General features: G+C 47.2%; 1 protein-coding gene across 1 annotated transcript; it reads left to right on the top strand.

Annotated features, from left to right (window-relative positions):
• Positions 1-505: 505 nt before the first annotated feature.
• LOC117594970 (vegetative cell wall protein gp1-like) lies at positions 506-1,633 on the top strand (the record flags this gene model as incomplete). The annotated part of the gene is made up of 1 exon (XM_034294717.1): positions 506-1,633. A coding segment is annotated over one exon (1,128 nt), but the record flags the coding sequence as incomplete, so codon positions are not given.
• Positions 1,634-20,082: the final 18,449 nt, after the last annotated feature.

Raw genomic sequence — 20,082 nt, 5'->3', positions numbered from 1 at the left:
CGCCCCCCGCTGCCTGGGAGCCGCAGCCAGCGCCCCCCGCTGCCTGGGAGCCGCAGCCAGCGCCGCCAGCGCCCCCCGCTGCCCAGTGGCCGCAGCCGCCAGCTCCACCCGCTGCCCAGTGGCCTCAGCCGCCAGCTCCTCCCGCTGCCCTGTTTTCGCCGCTGCCAGGACCCGCCGTGGACTGGCCGCCGCCCGGGCCTGCGGATGACTGGCCGCCGCCGCCCGGGCCCGCGGATGACTGGCCGCCGCCGCCCGGGCCCGCGGATGACTGGCCGCCGACTGGCCACCTTGTCCCGCAGCGCCTTCACCTGCCCAGGAGCCCCCGCATCGTCCTACGGCGCCCTCGCCTGTCCCGGCCTCAGCGGCGCCCTCGCCTGTCCCGGCCTCAGCGGCGCCCTCGCCTGTCCCGGCTCTCCCTGACCCTCCGCCGGCTCTCCCTGACCCTCCGCCGGCTTCCCTGTCTCCGGCTCCTTCGCCGGCTCTCCCACAGGGTTCTGACCCTCCGCCGGCTCCCCCGGCTCCTGCTCCTCCACCGGCTCCTATTCCCCCGCCGGCTCCCCCGTCTCCTGCTCCTCCGCCGGCTCCTGCTCCCCCGCCGGCCGTCAACCCTCCGCCGGCTCCCCCGGCTCCTGCTCCTCCGCCGGCTGCCGACCTGCTGCCGGCTCCTATTCCTCCGCCGGCTCCCCCGGCTCCTACTCCTCCGCCGGCTGCCGACCTGCCGCCGGCTCCTATTCCTCCGCCGGCTCCCCCGTCTCCTATTCCTCTGCCGGCTCCTATTCCTCCGCCGGCTCCCCCGGCTCCTACTCCTCCGCCGGCTCTCCCGCCGGCTCCGGACCCTCCGCCGGCTTCCCCGGCTCCTGCTCCTCCACCGGCTCCTATTCCCCCGCCGGCTCCCCCGTCTCCTATTCCTCTGCCTGCTCCTATTCCTCCGCCAGCTCCCCCGGCTCCTACTCCTCCGCCGGCTCTTCCGCCGGCTCCGGACCCTCCGCCGGCTCTTCCGCCGACTCTTCCGCCGGCTCCGGACCCACCGCCGGCCCTTCCGCCGGCTCCGGACCCTCCGCCGGCTCCCCCGGCTCCTGCTCCTCCACCGGCTCCTGCTCCTCCGCCGGCTCCTACTCCTCCGCCGGCTCTTCCGCCGGCTCCTGACCCTCCACCGGTTTCCCCGTCTCCTACTCCTCCGCCGGCTCTTCCGCAGGCTCCTGACCCTCCGCCGGCTCCGGCTCCGCCGGCTCCCCCGTCTCCTATTCCTCCGCCGGCTCCCCCGGCTCCTACTCCTCCACCGGCTCCTATTCCCCCGCCGGCTCCCCCGTCTCCTGCTCCTCCGCCGGCTCCTACTCCTCCGCCGGCTCTTCCGCAGGCTCCTGACCCTCCGCCGGCTCCGGCTCCGCCGGCTCCCCCGTCTCCTATTCCTCCGCCGGCTCCCCCGGCTCCTACTCCTCCGCCGGCTCCTATTCCCCCGCCGGCTCCCCCGTCTCCTACTCCTCCGCCAGCTCTCCCGCCGGCTCCGGACCCTCCGCCGCCTCCCCCGGCTCCTGCTCCTCCGCCGGCTCCTATTCCCCCGCCGGCTCCCCCGTCTCCTGCTCCTCCGCCGGCTCTTCCGCCGGCTCCTGACCCTCCGCCGGTTTCCCCGTCTCCTATTCCTCCACCGGCTCCCCCGGCTCCTGCTCCCCCGGCTCCTCCCCCGGCTCCTGTCGACCCTCCGCCGGTTCCCCCGGCTCCTGCTTCTCCGCCGGCTGTCGACCCGCCGCCGGCTCTCCTGCCGGTTCCTGTCCCTCCGCCGGCTCTCCCGTCTCCTGACCCTCTGCCTCCCTGGCCTGTCCCTGCGGCTCCGCCTCCCCGGCCTGTGCCGGCGGCTCCGGGCGCTGAGCCTCCGCCGGTCCGGGTGTGGTCGTCCCGGTCTTGCGGTCGGGAGCCCGCGCCTTTGGGGGGGGGTACTGTCACGTCCTGGCTGTGCCCCTAGCCATCTCTGCGCTGGGCTCGGGGCATAGCCAGGACAGGACAGGAGGTGGCCTTTAGCCACCTCTACTCCTTTTTTTGGTTTCCCCAATTGGAGGCAGGTGTTAGTCATTGCCTCCAATTGGGGACCCTATTTAAGTTTAGTTTGTAGGCCCCAAGGCGTGGTTCATTTTGGTTTTGTTTATCCTGTGTAAGGAATACCCACGTCACTGGTTGCTGCTTTTTGTTTTGTTGGAGTCCTGCATTCTTTATTTTGTATTAAATGGATTACCTTACCTACCTCTACTCTGCGCCTGTGTCCTCTTCATCCCACAACCGTGACAGGTATCATGGTAGCTCAGCAATGTATGGGGCTGGTCTAGGGGGCCTTTTCCGAGGGATTTTCCGGATGGCAATACCTTTGTTGAAGCGCGGATTCTCCATAGCAAAACCACATCTGAAGAGTGCAGCTAGGAATATAGTTGGCGATGTTGTCAACAGTGTTATGTCACGACAAACAAAACAGCAGGATGGTTCTGGATTGATGGTTATGTCTCGAGGTGTTAGAAAGAGACCACCTGGTAGGCGGAGCCTACCCAAGAGTAAAAAACGCAAGAATGAGACAAAAACAAGAGCCAAGGTTAAAAGAGGACATACACCCCGGAGGACACTCAAAGGGAACACGGCAAAGCTGATTAAGAATATATTTTAGAAAGATGGCACTCCTACACCGTATGTCTGGCGAATGTATGAAGACAGAGTTGAATTTATTCAGTCCCCTTCACACAGACATCTATTGAGAAAAATACATACATTGAAATACCGACCCTATCAGCAATATCAGACGCAGCCCCTCTGGAGTTCTTTATTGCCGGGAATGGCGAAGACTACGTTGATCTAAACAATACTTTGTTGTACCTACATGTAAAAGTCACTAAACCGGATGGAACTAAAATTGATGCCGGAGCACGTGTTGGGGTTATCAACTATCCGATAGCCACCCTATTTTCACAAGTGGATGTCTCCTTGGGTGATTGTTTAATTAGCCAGAGTAGCAACACATACCCCTACAGAGCTGTTATAGAGAGCATTCTGAATAATGGATGTGATACATTAAAGACACAGTTTTCAGCTGGGTTGTTTTACAAGGATGCCGCAGGTCAGATGGATGTTACGGAACCTGCAGGCGAGAACGATGGATTTACGAAAAGGGCAGCCTATTCAGAAGATAGCACAACATTTGAAATGATCAGCCCTGTTCATAGCGATATCTTCTTTCAAGAGAAACTTATGTTAAACGGCGTTGACATAAAGGTTAGGATGGTGCGCAGTAAAGATGAGTTCTGCCTTATGGGTGTCAGGGATGTGCGTTATCGTTTGCATATATTATCAGCGTCACTATTTGTCAAGAAAGTGTCTGTTTCGCCTGCTGTGAAACTTGGACACGCTCAAGCGCTACTCTCAACCAATGCCAAGTACCCGATTGAAAGAGTGTGTATGAAGACTTTAGTTTACCGGCTGGGGGTCATGTTTGCAACCAGGAAAACCAATTTTTAGGACCTCTGCCAAAATGTATTGTAATCGGATTGGTGGACAATGACAGTTTTACCGGAAGTTACACAAAAAATCTATTCAATTTCAAACATTATAATTTGGAGTTTATGGCTATGTATGTAGATGGTCAGCAATTTCCTAGCAAACCATTCCAACCAAATTACACAACAGGGTCAGCAGTGCGTGCATTTTACCAATTGGCTTTAGCTTCAGGAAAACACCTAAAGGACCAAGCCTTGGCTATTGACAGGTCGGACTTCTTACATGGCCATGCTTATGCATTCAACTGCGCGCCAGACGAGGAATGTGGTCAGCACATATCCTTGATCAAGTCAGGGAATGTACGACTTGAGAAGAGGTTCAGACAACCACTACCCCACACAATTAATTTAGTTGTTTATTCAATCTTTGACTCCATTTTCGAAGTGTCAAACCGGCGACAAGTCATGGTTGATTACTATTAGGAAAACTGTGTGGAAATGAATACAGCAGAGTTGACCAGTGTGGTGAACCAATTTTCATTTTCTATGGTGTGCTGGCAAGCGACCAACTACCTAGGGTGCCTGTCCGAGATGTTGCATCAATGATGATTGTTAATACACACCCAAGCCATCACCCTGGGGAGCACTGGCTGGCTATTTACATAACGGATGATGGCATTGGAAGGTTTTATGACAGTTTTGGAAACCCCCGAGATTTTACATATTTTCCCAAGTCAATCAATGCCTTTCTGAAAACCTGTGAGAATGTGGAATACAGTTCAAAACAAGTACAGGACCTGGTTTCAACCACGTGTGGACAGCATTGTGTGTTCTTTTTTATTTCTAATGACAAAAGGTTTGAGTTATATAGATTTTATGTCTTTTTATGTTGATGATTTACAAGAAAATTATGCCCTAGTCTCAAAGTTTGTAGCTAAGATGTACCAGAGTAAGCTTGATAAGCAAATGTTTAATTGCATACAACATGGTCAATCTTGTGAAATGTTTAATTTGTGCCATGGTTGTTGAAGAAATAGAAAAGCCAATCATGTGTATGTCAACTTTATTATTCAAAAATAAAAACATTTGTAAAACCACATCAATGTTTACAAAGTATTTTTCATACAACATTTATTCAAGGTAAAACAAACATACAATGAATCACAAATGATTAAAAAAGCATAAAATAAAAACATTAAAATGGAAGCCATTTTGTGGGGTCCGTGGTAGGGGGTTCAAAGAAAGCTTTGGTTGGTTGAAAACCAGTTGCTGGTGGTGTGGCTAAATCATCCATTGTGTCACCAGACGTTTGTTTATACAAATAGATTTTACGTCTTACATGCGCATTTGGAATAGTTGTAAAAGGCATGTTGAGACATGCCATGGCCTCTAAAAACACCCCCCACCCCAACGGTCTTCTATCGTCAGCAATTTTATTGGTTGCTGTCACACTTTTAACAAGATCCAACCGGTGCAAGCCCTTGATTAGCTCTCCTTTGAAAACGAATTCACCATTTGAATTCCATGAAGTCAAATCTTTAGACCTGTGCATTCTATTAAGAATATATTAAACATTCTTTCTACGCTTCACAGGCACATTATCCAAAAGTTCATCAACAAAGGTCAACATTTCAGTCAACAGTTTGCTTAGTCTCAGTCACGTTTACTACATCAGACCCTGTCTCAGACACGGGGAGACTTAAAGTCAGGGTGTTTGTATCAAGCTCCCCCTGTCGCACAACAGCCAAAAATCTTTGTCAAATGGCAGAGTATCTTTTAGCTTTCTCATTTAAATCCATATCAGGCTTCAACAGTATATTGCGAATCGATGAGTCCAAATAATTTTCAACAGATTGTCTTACATCGGTGCTAGTCGTTTTGGATTCTCGCAGTTTTTCTAACTGATGTTGTGGCACCAGAAACATTTTCTGAGCATGCTCCATGTTGTTTAACCCTGTCTCGATGCAATTAGACTGGTTAAGAATGGAACTGCAATGCTTAGTAACGGCAGTAGAAAACCTCCAGATTGGTTGATGGTTTTTCTTTTCCTTGCGACTGAAGTGTTCTTTCTAGACATGTATATAATTTTGGCTTTTTGTCTCTTTACTTTTCGGAGCTGCAATTCTGTTAAGGGTATATTTCCGCGCCTTAGATTAAGCGCTATTTCACAGGTTATGGTGGGATGAATATTGTGTGAAAACTCTCTCCATCTCCAAACTCTCTGATGCACTTTTCATTAAATCGTCAATAATTAAAAGGTTGTTTTTCTGAATCGGTAGCAGATTGTCATCACACAGCGATGTTGGTAGACCTTCTATAAAATGTATCTCCCTTACCTTCAACATTTCATCATACAGCGGTTGCCAACATGAATAACCCAGACGATATTTTGAATTTCTTTGGACAAAACAACCTCAGCTTTATCCAACAACATCTTCACAAAATATGTTTTACCAGAGTTACTGGGGCCACTAATGACACAGCTGAGCAGGTGTTGTAGTCGTGGGTCAAAACCGCTATCCATCCTAGACTGTGGTTTAGTACCCGTAAGGCCTTTTGCTGTATTCAGGGAGCAGTACACGCTTGTTGTACACAACTCTGAAACGCTTAGACACTACTCGGTTTTTCAACGTGAATGTTCTTTTATCTCTAGCAATTGTGTCTGCATTAGCAAGGACATGATCATCATCACCGCCCTCACCCCATACTAAGTAATCAACCAGTCCTGTCAGCGTCTCCAAATTAACAATGGTTGTGTTGTAGCTGTTGAGCGTAATGCCTTTTGCTTTGAGACAGGTCAGACCTTTAACGGTTTTGTAACCGTATGTCTTTGGCCCACCACTAACAAATTGAGCTATGCTGTCATCATCCGGTAACTCATTGGTCAAGTCACCCAAGAACGGGCCCAGTGGGGGCACCCAATCCCCATGGCATGTGACAAAGATCACGGAATCAGTGTCTGTGTAGAGTACACGTCTATCTAACTTCTCCAAGAGTGAATACAACTCGAGTCTAGCATAAGCGGTTGTGAACACAGCAATAAAAATGTTGCCGTTACGTAGTTTGATTGGTGTCTGTTTTGTGTAACGCCACTGTACCATCGCAACAGTGTCTGAGATAAACAAGAAATAACCAAGGTAGAGGCTAAACTCCTCCGGATCTGTAATTAAACATTGTGTTCATAAGGTTAGTCCGCTCACCCATCTTACCCCAAAGACTATTCATTGCCAATTTAGCTAAAGATCGCCTAGCACTGTTTAAAACAATGTTTTCCTTGTCAAGCTGCACACCCTCCTTTTCATGATATTCACGGATATACCGGTCTTTAGCCTCATCGTCAACCACAGTTGGTGGGAAGCCACTAGCTTCCTGCTTGTGCTTCAGGAATGTTCTCATGTAATCTGCAAAAAGATCATCTGATGTCCTGGTGAAATCCCAGACTTCAAATACTTCCACAATGCGATAACCTCTCAACAGCCTTAACCAGCTCAACAGAAACCCAGGTACCGGTTAAAGATCTTTCAGAATCAGTATGGGAACAATCTGTTACCTGGTTTTCAGACTCTGCACATAATCTACACAATGGAAAGAACAGCTTACCGCCAAATCGCAACTTCAGATGAATCACATTAGTACGACCGCCAAAAAGAGCATCAAGAGGGTCAAGGCGCTCTGGAGCACCAAAGGTCTTCAAGAAAGCTTTGACATCTGCGGATGTGTTTTTAAGCTGATTCCACTTACACTCCCATATGTATTGAACATGTACGTTGTGTTGTTCTTTTAAAGCCTCTAGCTTTGTCAACCATTGCTGGTGCATCAACCCATACTGAATCTTTGTCATTGGATTGATGCTTGTTGAACAATGACACTTTGGGGGACCATGCCAGAAACAACATAGAAATTCATAGACCGTGCTAAACCCATCACGTTCAGCATATCCATCAACGTAGTAGGTGCCGATTTTCTCTTCACCCCTGTTCAGGGTGTGCTGTATTGATATATTCTCATCGGAGGCCACATATTCAAGCCACTGGATTGAGCGGTTTGAGAATGTCTTCTGATAACAGTTGTAGTTGTCTGAGGGGACCAATGCAATGGTGTCCTTGGTGAGGAATCTGTTGCAAAAGACTTTCATGCAAGCCAAAGCAATCGTAATTGACCGGAATGGGTCAACACCACCACACTCCAGGAACTCGAGTCTGTAGTGCATACAACCCTCTCTCAAGATGACCACATCATTCACACAGTAAGCCTTTATTTCATCCTGCATGACAAAGGGGTCTGCGGAAACAGTTGCATACCATTGCAAAAACTCATCTTTTTCTTTAGCCATCATGGTATTCACACCATAGTAATGCGGTTCCGGATGGGGGCCAACATAGTTCTCATTCTCCTTGATGTTAAACTTGTAAGGAAAGTAGGCTTTTTTCGAATCCTTAAAACCCATAGCACGTGGCAAGTCTGACAGCTTCATAGGTAGAAAGCAATTACTATCAATGTATCTCTGATTGAATGTGCTGTCTGTAAAAATCATGAGCTTGCTACCATTAGCAATAAGTGTCATGCCAATTAGCAAGGTACTGCATCAAGATGTAACCATCGAAACCTTTAGAGTTGTGTGCTATAAATGTGTAGTCATTATATTTCGGTTGCCTAAACTTTTGAAAAAAAGCAGTGACACAACCATCTCTGGCTGAACACCACGTCTTGTGATCAAAGCTTATTGTGCACACAAAATTTGCAGTGTGTACACCATTAACCGGATTGGCAATAGTTTCAAAATCATAAAATATGTAGCGCTCACTGGGGTCCTCGGGCTTGGAGGGTTTTATAAAACACTGATGATTCATTTCAACCGCCAGATCCACATTACAATTGTGACATATGTTAGCCATGCACCTGTGCGCTTTATAGTTGGTAACACTAACATTGTAATAACGGCCGCAATCGACACAGTATTTCTTCTGGTCACAACTGCTAGCACAACGATCCACACTTTTGTGGTGCTTCAAACGTTTATGCTGGCTATAACAAAAATCTGAATAACATATCCGTTTACAGTCAGGGCACTGCTTTGTGTTACGGGGTTGGGTATGACAATCTTCATGAAGACAGACACTACAGCTTATGTTTACAACCATGATCACCACGTGTGTTTAAACCGGTATAGCACCAGTCACAGACATAAGACACACCCAGAAAACCCTTCAGATTCATGATGCCATAGAAATGGTTATCGTGTAAGTAGATAAAGACAGTTCTAGGGTGGGTGTCCTCGCTGTTTTGAAACATGGTAAAGTGACCATCTCGTGTTCGGTGAAAGACAACAATTTTACACCCTGTCATTTCTTCAAACCGAACAATATCTGTGAATGCCACACAATCAGCTAATGCTAAACCAGCGCTCTTATGTAACTCACGACCACTAACCAGGGCCTCAGGATATGTGTACTGCGGGTTCAACATACCCATCAAACAAACAGAAAAACACGTAGAATCTTTATTCACAGCCACATATAAATGTCTTCTTTTTTTATTGATAATCGGATCTATCAACAATGTTTGAGCTTTACGTCGCGGGGCACCACCCTCACGGTTTTTGACAATTTGTACCACCAGTTCTAGTGATTCATCAATCATAATCTCGGCATTACTCTGCATAACACTTTCAAGTAAATTACCAAACGTGCGTTCATTATATTCATCCGCTCTCATGGTCACATGTACGGGGTCTATCAGAGATTCACCAATCAACTCAATCTGCAGACGATCACCAGGCCCGTGTACAAAGTCTGAAGCTCTAACAATCAAAGTATCCAAGCCTGCCATAATCCTTGCGTAGAATGTGCCAAAATTTTGCCCTATAATGCAACTTAGATGTTAATGCTGACTTAAACAACCATTTTTATTATAAAACTCACCATTGCTCATACATACACTTGTTTTTATTTATAACAATATTTTAAAACCCAAATTGCGACACAATCCACCTATGCGTAATGTGTGGTTGGCCCGGGCCATGGATGCTCCTTCAAAATAATAGCATTGCTCATGCGATGTTAGTTTGCTGTAGTGCTGTGTTGAACTACAAACCGTGAGACACGGGATGATTTCTAACCTGCATATACTACAGTTTGTATTAGTGGTTATTAAGGGACCATTACTACAGGGCAGATATCACCTTAAGGCCCATCTCTTGTTAAAATGAAAGATGGGCTGAAACTATCCTAAATCGTAAGTCCCTACCCCCCCTTCTTTATATCTTACAGAAAAAGCATGTCTCTCACGTGTAACTCTGTGCTTGTGGAAAAACACCATGTTACAACCGCATTGTAAAACATGGAAGTTTACATCTGTACCACATTTATTGCCTGGGAATTTAACATTAATCTTCAAACATAACCCACCTGTTATAACACTAGTCTGGTTTGCTCATCAGGCGTGGTAAAACATCAAACACTGACACATCAATGTAATCATAAATCACAAAGTCACCGGACATGCATAGGTCACTCCTGATGTCCCGCCCTAACACACGTCATACAGGAAGTCCCACCCTAACATACGTCATAACGGAAGTCCCACCCTACAAACCGGATGTCCTGACAACCTGTCACATCAATATGGAAGTCCCGCCCCCCAGGGCCATAAATCAACGCACCCACATGGGGAGGGGGAGAAAACGCCCACAACACCATCGTCATGGAACGAAAAGACGCCTTGATCACCTTGGGCAGAAAAGCCGGGTTAGGGAGCAACACGGCCAGGCTGCGTCGACAGCGCACAAAGTTCACTGACCCTCTTAGCAGAGGTCAGAGCCAGAAACCGTCCAACCGTCCACGCGTTTTGCGCTCGAAGAGAATACCACAGGGGGCAGTGCACAGATCCACCTGCGCCTTCCCAAAGCATCTCCAGATCTCGTACACAATGTCGGGATGAAGACGCCACTTGTCGTCCCGGGGACCTCCCCAAGACAGCAAGTCCGCGCCTACATTGAGTTCTCCGGGAATGTGAAGGGCCCTCAGAGACCTGAGGTACACCTGCGCCCATTCCCAAATCAGCACCACCAACAGGTGGAGGGGCAGAGACCTGACCCCGCCCTGCCTGTTCACGTAAGCAACCGCCGTGCAGTTGTCTGACCACACCAACACGTCCTGGCCCCAACTCCAGCCAGTTGATGTGGCGCTCCGAAGGCACGTTCCACTCCAGCCCGTCAGGGTCGCGTCCGTAAACACGGGGACTCAAACCAACACTCTGCCCATGGGAACCCCACGCAGCAGAGTGCGCGGGTCTCTCCAGAAAGCCAAATCCCGCGCCAGAAAGACCGGGATCTCGACCAACTGTGGCGTACCGGATCCAAACGGAGGCGGGCAAACCAGCGTTGAAGGCCCCTCATGTGTAGCAGACCCAGCGGGACCTCCGCATGGGCAGACGACATCAGGCCCAGGAGAGACATGACCGCGTACACCGACACCGTGCGTGACGACCGGACATGAGCCAAGGCCAGCAGAATGGCCTTTCTCCGCACCTCGGATATCCAAGCCCTCATAGAGACTGTGGATAACTGGAGCCCCAGAAATACCACCAGTTGACTGGGCTGGGGGGCACTCTTGTTTCGCCGAATGCGCCAGAACCAACAGGTCGTCCAGGTAGGCCAGAACCCTGACCCCCTGGCACCTCAGCGGACCCAACGCAGCCTCTACACACTTAGTGAAAGTGCGGGGGGCCAAAGCGTACCCGAACGGAATCCTCGTGTACTCGTATGCTTGACCCTGAAAGGCAAAACGCAGGAACTTCCTGTGGCGCGGCAGAACAGGAACATGAAAGTAAGCATTCTTCAGATCAATGCAGACGCAAAAATTCCCGGGATGCACACACTCCAGGAGATGTTTCGTTGTGAGCATGCGAAACGGCCGCTTTGACACACATTTGTTTAAAACACGCAAGTCCAGAATCGGTCGCATGCCCCCCATCTTTTTGGGCACCCTTCTGCCCCAACGGGACTAGGGACACAGCCCCCTTTTCTAGAAGGTCCGCAATCTCCCCCTCGACCTCCGCGAGGCCTCAGCAGGAGTAGAAGACGCCGCCGACGAAGAAGGGACGGGTAGGAGGGGACCCAAATGGAGACGCTCCTCTCTGTCCTTTTTCTGGTGTATCAGAGTCTCTGTGACCGCGGCACCGAACAGCGCGTCCTCCTGAAGCGGAGCATTCAGGAACTGGACCTTTTCCGGCTCTTTCAGGGAGGTCAACGCCAGCCAGAGGTGCCAAACCTGCACCACCGACGTTGCCATCACCCGACCCGCCGAGAGGGAATTGGCCTGCGTCAACTTCAAAATGGCCGCCGACGCACATGCCACCTCGCTCACCTCAGCCGGGTTCAGAGAGGTGCGGCCCTCCGTCATTCCGGCCACAGCTGCAGCCAGAAGGCCCACATTATTGCAGGCCGCGAGGGACTGCACCGACAGGGCGTATTGTTTCTCTGCCAGGCTGGCAGAGAGACGGTCCCTCACCGAAGGCAGGGCAGGGCGCTTGTCGGACCAGGTACTCAGGCCCGGAACCAGGGAAGACGCCAGAGCTGTTTCCAGGGGCGGAATGCCCCAGCCCAGCACCTCCAACCTCCCCTCCACAGTAGTGAAGGCGAGGTGCGACTTCACGGTCACCCTGGTCATGAAAGGCGCACCCCATGCCTCCTCTGCGTATTTACGTCTTTGGGCCGGTCCCCTCAGCCAGCGCCTCAAACTCCTGCCAGGAGTCCTCCTCAGAGAGGAGAGAGAGGACGTCGGCGAGAGGGACCTCCTCAGTGAAAAATGCAAGCCACTCCATCCTCACCGGTAAAGGGAGGACGGCGCAGGCGGTGCACACAGGCTCCTCAGTAGCACCCTCACGAGCGTGCAGCGGCCCAAGACACGCACAGCACAATGTATGTGTGTCTTCAGCCGGGTCCAGCTCGCTACAGAGGCAGACTGACAGAGAAGTCAGAGGCCGGGGTGCTACTGCTGATGAAGCCGCTCCAGCGGCTGAAGAAGGTGAAGCCATCCTTGGCTATTGTAGAATCACCAAATTGCATAAATCTAAACTTTCTCGTGAAGAAAGAAGGGAGGTAGATTGGGGTGTGACGACCTCTTTCATAGCCATGGGGCAGATGGCCATGAGAGGTGCGATTTGCATATTTAAATTTTCAGTGACTGCCTATTGGCAGAGAGGGTAAACCAATAGGAGCGAAGCCCTTATGGGCAAAGCTTCACGACATAGAACGTAAGGTCATAGAATCGAAACACCACCTTGCCCATTGTCCATTTTATTTAGAAATGCATAAAATAGTTTTCACTAATATATTTAAGCGGCCAATTTCAAACATTTTGACATACATTTTGAGGGTGGGTCTTTAAATTTGATTTAAAATTGTCAATGGTGGAACGGGACATAATTTGGATGGGGGACTATGACGGAGCATGGGAACAGCAACAGACAAAACTATGTTACCCCATCCTTCCTGGAAGGTGGGTTCTTGCTTCTTCCAAATATACCAAATAGTTTATTTTGATAAACCAAATATCTTGCCAATGTGTATGATCTGATGTTTTAATCCTTAATATAATTGATGCAACTTTTCTTTACTAATATTTACTCTATTTCCATTACATTAATGTTCACAGTACCAGAGCACTTTGAAAATGATGCTTAAAAGAACAAATTGGTGCATAAAAATTCACTAGAATGCAGGAAATGAAGCATCTAACCTTCTGATTTGGGGGGACCCCCAGACCCCGCTTCATTTGTGTCCCTCAGGTTTGGGGCCGTTGGCAATGTGTCCCTTAGTTTTCCACTTTGAAGGTGGCAACCCTAATCCCAGTTTTCTTTTACACCCAAACATGTCAAAATATTCCATTAAAACATTATAACCTCAAACTACATCTAATCCGCATAACATTTAAAAAAAAAATTCATGTGACTTCTAGTAGCCTGAAATGACAGATTTGTTTTTCAAGAGAGATCGCAAGACAAATGAGGATGACTGGTGAAAAGACCACCAGATTAGGGTATGTACTATTACCAAAAACATATATGCAATATATAGAGTAAAAATATATATAATTAACATATTTAAGTTACTAACAATATAAACATATGAACGTGAAGACGCTGGATAAGCGACAGCAGCAGAGCCAAGTACAGCTGATGGAAGTCGAGGAAGATTAACGATGTGGCGTCAAGGCAAGGATGGGGAATTTTGTTCTTGACAAGGCTTTAATAAATACCGCGGTTTTGTTTTTTATGCAAGTCTATATTAACAAGAACATAGCATAACAAAAATAGATAACAATAATATTGACTGCGATTAATTATAAAGCTGATGGGTGATTTCATATTTCTTTTTAAATAACATCTGAATATATCTAGGTCATGTTAAGAATAAATATATAGCTTGCATATTTTGGTTGATTAGGGAGGACATTGTACTGTGCATTAGCTGCTAAAGTGGACATGGACAACAGGGCAGATTTAACACTATAATAGTTGTCTTTTTCAAGTGTGTAACCACGTTATATAAAGTATTTCACAGGGGTGGTGGGGTGTCCGGTAGAGTAGGGTACCACCTTTGCCTAATAGTGACTGAACCAGTGAACAAGTCAGGCAAAGATGTAGCACACCATAGTCAGATTTATCAGCATGATGCATTCAGTGGAATTCACTATTTGATGCAAGACTGATAACCTCTATACCCTCTGCTAAAGGCCATCTTTTATAGTCTAAATGTAATTTGAATGGTATAAGTCTTGAATGGAAAATGATCAACATTGATTAATAACTTCTATCACTTATACAGACTGAGTCACTCAATGCTTCAAACTGTCCAGCATCCAATACAGTCAATTGGCTGTTTTTGTTTCATATAATGATCATTGCGTGGAAAAATAATTAGTGTTTGAATTCTTATCATTGAAAAGGATTTAATATTTTTTATTTTATTCCAGATACATTTGTTTTATTATTAAAAAAAGTATACAAAAATAAAGAACCCCTGCCATTATGCCAACTGACATGTCATTCAACACAATGCTGCTCAACTCCTTATTTGGTTGGGAGTAGGGCTGGTTCAGGGGAATGGGGATAGGCAAACAGGGCTGCTGAGCCTGAAGTTTCATCTGTTGGGTCTGGTAACAGGCAGGGACAGGGACAACTGATTTAGTATCAATAGCTTGCTGAAATTTTCCTGCATTGATTAGATGTTAACAAAAAGAGGAACGAAATATAAACACTTATTCTTTGAAGATATTGAGTAACTAATAGGGGAGCAAAAGAAGCCTATTTTACTATGGACTAAGCTAACAGGTTCATTTCCACCACTCATGGACTATGCCCACCTTCCTTTTTGAAACCCTTTTCTTTTCTCTCTCCTGTCTTTCTTTTCATTTTAGGAAACCAGATTTGTCTTTAGTAAACTGAAACATTTACTGAACCATTTTGTCAGTTTAGTAAGTTTGGAGACAGGACTGAAACATTTACTGAACCATTTAGTCAGTTTAGTAAGTTTGGAGACAGGACTGAAACATTTACTGAACCATTTAGTCAGTTTAGTAAGTTTGGAGACAGGACTGAAACATTTACTGAACCATTTAGTCAGTTTAGTAAGTTTGGAGACAGGACTGAAACATTTACTGAACCATTTAGTCAGTTTTGTAAGTATGGAGACAGGAGTGAAACATTTACTGAACCATTTAGTCAGTTTAGTAAGTTTGGAGACAGGACTGAAACATTTAATGTGGGCAAAATATAAGAAAATAGGATTGTGGATAGGTTAATAATTTAATGTCGATTTTTTTTTAACCTAATGTTCTAATAATGTTTGAGTGTTGGATTGCTAAGAAAATTGAAAATTGGGTTTAATTGATGTCCATCATTTCCTAAAAAAACACAACAGTATTCTTTCCTTGCAAAACAGTAAGTTGTCATTAATTTCACACACATTCCATGTAAGTAGATTATACTCTATTGACTAGTTCCAGGGAAGAAAAGAAGACAATACAAATAATAAACAATAAAAATAAAAATGTATTCACAAAACAAGCATTAGTTCATGAGTTATTTGAGGAACTTGTTGAAATGTTTTTGAATTATTTCCTAAAAATGTTTAGAGACACCAGCATCTTCACCCCAAGGGGAAGCTGGTTCCACCACTGGGGTGCAAGGAGCGAAAATAGTTTTGACGGCAGATCGGGGGCAGAACGGCCAGAACAAAGAGGGTTGTGATGTTGGGTTTGAGCATTGCCTGCTTTAACCTGGGTACCTGAAAAAGCACTTGACTGATGTAAAAAGGGCTTAGTAAAATAAATGTGACCATGGCCTTGTAGCAAAGGCAAGCTTGAACTGGAAGCCAGTGGATTAAGCAGAGGAGCAATCAATCAATCACATTTTTTTATAAAGCCCTTTTTACAACAGCAGTTGTCACAAAGTGCTTTACATTGACACCCGGCCTTAAACCCCAAGAAACCTAGAGAGGACCCAGGCTCAGAGGGGTGACCAGTCCTCTTCTGGCTGTGCCGGGTGAGATATTAAGAGTCCAATTGGAATAATAAATACATTTTTCTGGACTAAATCCAGACTAGGTCAGAAGTATGACCAGGTGGACAAGGACAGGGACAGCAACGGGCCCCCCAAACCAGGTAATCCGTAGGTGTGGACCAGGACCTCATCTCCTCCTAAAATTTAAAACTGGAGGAGACTGAGAAAAGTTAGTAATACATCCCTCATATCCCCCAGCACAATAATATAGCAGCGTAACACCTTGGAACTGAGGGTTGGGGCATGTGACAACTTGGGAAGATTAAAAACCAGGCAGGCTCCAAGATTTTGGCAGCTCCGTTTGAGCTGGTGGGCCATCATCCAAGCGGAAATACCAGCCAGGCATGCAGAGGTGTTGCCCCTCAGTATGGGGAGAAGAGAAAACAGTTGAGTGTCATCCGGATAACAATGACAGGAACAACCAGGTGAGGATATGACAGAGACATGTGACTTATTGCATAGAGACCTAGAACCAAGCCTTGGGGAATGCCAGTAGTAAGTGGTCGCTGGGCAGATACAAATCCTCTCCATGTTACTGGGTAGGAGCCGCCTAGCAGGTAGGAATCAATCCAAAAGTAGGCTGAGGCATGGACACTCAGATCCAGGGCAATGGAGTGTTGGATGGGAAGGAATGGGAAGAGGTCTCTGGTGATGATCTGGAGAAGGCAGGATCCAGGGCGATGGTGTGTTGGATGGGAAGGAATGGGAAGAGGTCTCTGATGATGATCTGGAGAAGGCAGGATCCAGGGCGATGGAGTGTTGGATGGGAAGGAATGGGAAAAGATCTCTGATGATGATCTGGAGAAGGCAGGATCCAGGGCGATGGAGTGTTGGATGGGAAGGAATGGGAAAAGATCTCTGATGATGATCTGGAGAAGGCAGGATCCAGGGCAAAAGAGTGTTGGATGGGAAGGAATGGGAAGAGGTCTCTGATGATGATCTGGAGAAGGCAGGAGGTGATAAGTTCAAGTGGGCAACCAGATATCACTAGCTGCAGGGTATCATTGGAGAGTACAGGATAAATTGTCTGTTTTTTATGTTATGCTATTCTTGCTATTTTCTTGCTATTGCTATTCATCTTGTAATTTTGGTCAAATGCGTTTTAGTTTGGCCTAGATATTAATTGTTTTAGAAAAGTTCATTCCGCTTAGACAAATTTGCTCAAGCAATCAAGAAAAACTGCAACATAAGATGGTTAATAGGCTTAGTCAGTAGACATCGACTTTCAGGCCTAGACACAAATACAACTAGACACTGACATTTAGGGCTTCCACCATAATTAAATTGTCAACTGGTTTGGACTTGGTTTGGAGCAGGGTTTCCAGAACCTCTCCTCAGGCCCACAAGATGTTTACCTTTTGGTTTTAACCCTGAAATGTTACACATTTAATCAAAGGCTTGATAATCTCATCTCATCTTCATCCGCTTATCCGGTATCGGGTCGCGGGGGCAGCAGCTCCAGCAGGGGACCCCAAACTTCCCTTTCCCGAGCCACATTTGCCAGCTCTGACTGGGGGATCCCAAGGCGTTCCCAGGCCAGTGTCGAAATATAATCTCTCCACCTAGTCCTGGGCCTACCCCGAGGTGTCCTCCCAGCTGGACGTGCCTGGAACACCTCCCTAGGGAGACGTCCTGGGGGCATCCTTACCAGATGCCCGAACCACCTCAACTGGCTCCTTTCGATACAAAGGAGCAGCGGCTCTACTCCGAGTTCCTTACGGATGGCTGAGCTTATCACCCTATCCCTAAGGGAAAAGCCAGCCACCCTTCTGAGAAAACCAATTTCAGCTGCTTGTACTCATGATCTTGTTCTTTCGGTCATGACCCAGCCTTCATGACCATAGGTGAGGGTAGGAAGGAAAATTGACCGGTGTATCGAGAGCTTTGCCTTCCGGCTCAGCTCTCTTTTCGTCACAACGGTGCGGTAAAGCGAATGAAATACCGCCCCTGCTGCTCTGATTCTCCGGCCAACCTCCCGCTCCATTGTCCCCTCACTCGCGAACAAGACCCTGAGATACTTGAACTCCTTTACTTGGGGTAACATCTCATTCCCTACCCGGAGGAGGCACTCCATTGATTTCCTGCTGAGAACCATGGCCTCAGATTTAGAGGTGCTAATCCTCATCCCAACCGCTTCGCACTCTGCTGCGAACCGGTCCAGTGAGTGCTGAAGGTCACAGACCGATAATAAGATGACTAGGCTTGATAATAAGATGACTAATTAAATCAGGTTTGCTAGTTTCCTTTTACAGGTACACGTCCTTCTACAGATACCAGTCCGTCTAAGGGAGTTGCAAAGAGACAAGTAATCTCTGATGACGATAGCACCGCCACATCTCATTGTCCACCACCTCCTTCCTGTCCGTCGCCTCCTGCTTGTCCGCCACCACCTTCCTGTCCGTCGCCTCCTTCCTGTCCGCTGCCTCCTGGTCCTAGTCCTGAATCTCCACCTTCTCTAGCTCCTCGCCTCCACCTGCTTCTGTTGCCCGTTCCTGTCACGCCTGCCCCTGGTGCCGTCTTGTCATCCTGACCCCACCCCTCCCTTGTTCTGCACCTGGAGCCACGCCTTCAGGGAGGGTACTGTGCTGGCTGTTGCTTTTCTATGTTCTGTGTCTTGTCGTTCTAGTTGTTTTGTTTCTTTGTTCTCTGGTGTTGATTGCGTTCACCAGTGTCTCGTTTGCCCCTCGTTGTCTCTCTATATTGGTTCCCTTATTCCCTGTGTTGGGTGTCAATCATTGTGTGTTTCATGTACATCTCAGTCATGTCCTTGTTCAGTCCTTGTAAATACATTTTGTTGGTGATACCCAGCACCTGTGTCCTGCAACTCCACTAGCAGACGTTTTGTTCTATGGAGCTCCCAGCCAAGCATGAGCTTTACTTTTCTCGAATGCGGTGGATAGTGTGCAAATGTGTCAGGAAACATAATCTTCAGTTTTTCTCAGCATAGACTCAAGATTAATGCATTTTTCTTTGGATTTGTTTGGGGGAACTGGTGTTCTTTTGATAAATGTAGCAGTTGTGAAAGGATTATTTAGCTTTGTTTTGAGAAGGCAACAAGTTTGAAAATGTACTCATTATTTTCAATAAAGGCCAGAGAGTTCTTTATCTTGAGCACACTTTTTAGAAAAAACCTTGTTTCAATATATGCTTTACAAGATATAATAAATATGTTGAAAAATATAGGGTAAAGATGGCAGCCCCCATCACTTTAACATTGCCATCTAGGATTGAAAATGATCATGTTTATGCTAACTATGTGCCAACTAATCATAGGGTTATACTGTTATTATGTTAGCTAATGGTCCATCCTTTCTTCATTAAACGGTAGTATAAAAATATAGTAGCACATTTCCTCTTTACGCTTTTAAGTGTGAACAATAAATTCTCTATTAACATGTAGTTAATATGTAAAGTTACCTTGCTATTTGCCCAGTCAAACCATCGTATGCTGCATTCTTTATTACCTATTTAAGTCAGTTGGAAACCATTCTGGGCCAGGGACACACTGTATCTGTAACACTGTATGTTAGTGCTGATTACGTTCTGTACGGCGCCATGGCCAGACACTGCTGTTGGAACGGTAGCCTCTTACAATCTCTGTAATATCCGTGCACACTGAAAATAGATACATAGTATACTGATGGTCATGTCCTGGGTAACAGAACCTGGTTCTACCCAACACCCTCAAATTTCATCTCCAAGGTCTAGTACTGTACACTTTGACCAGAAAAGGTCTCGATAACCAACCTGATTAACCCGTAAAGGACAATAACTGCACTGCTCTCTCGTTAAGTCTTACTGCTATTTGTTCTTATTGCCATTATAGTACATTACCCTATTACCCTATTAGCTTACCACCATCATACCAGCAGGCGTAGTCTGTTATTACACTGCTCACCATCATACCAGCAGGCGTAGTCTCTGTTATTACACTGCTCACCATCATACCAACAGGCGTAGTCTCTGTTATTACACTGCTCACCATCATACCAACAGGCGTTGTCTCTGTTATTACACTGCTCTTCCTATTAGCTACCACTCGGCTATT

This window comes from Esox lucius, chromosome 10, assembly GCF_011004845.1.
Source record: "Esox lucius isolate fEsoLuc1 chromosome 10, fEsoLuc1.pri, whole genome shotgun sequence".
Lineage (NCBI taxonomy): Eukaryota > Metazoa > Chordata > Actinopteri > Esociformes > Esocidae > Esox > Esox lucius.
The sequence above is the reverse complement of the archived record's forward strand: the minus strand, read 5'-3'. Positions and strand labels throughout refer to the sequence as shown.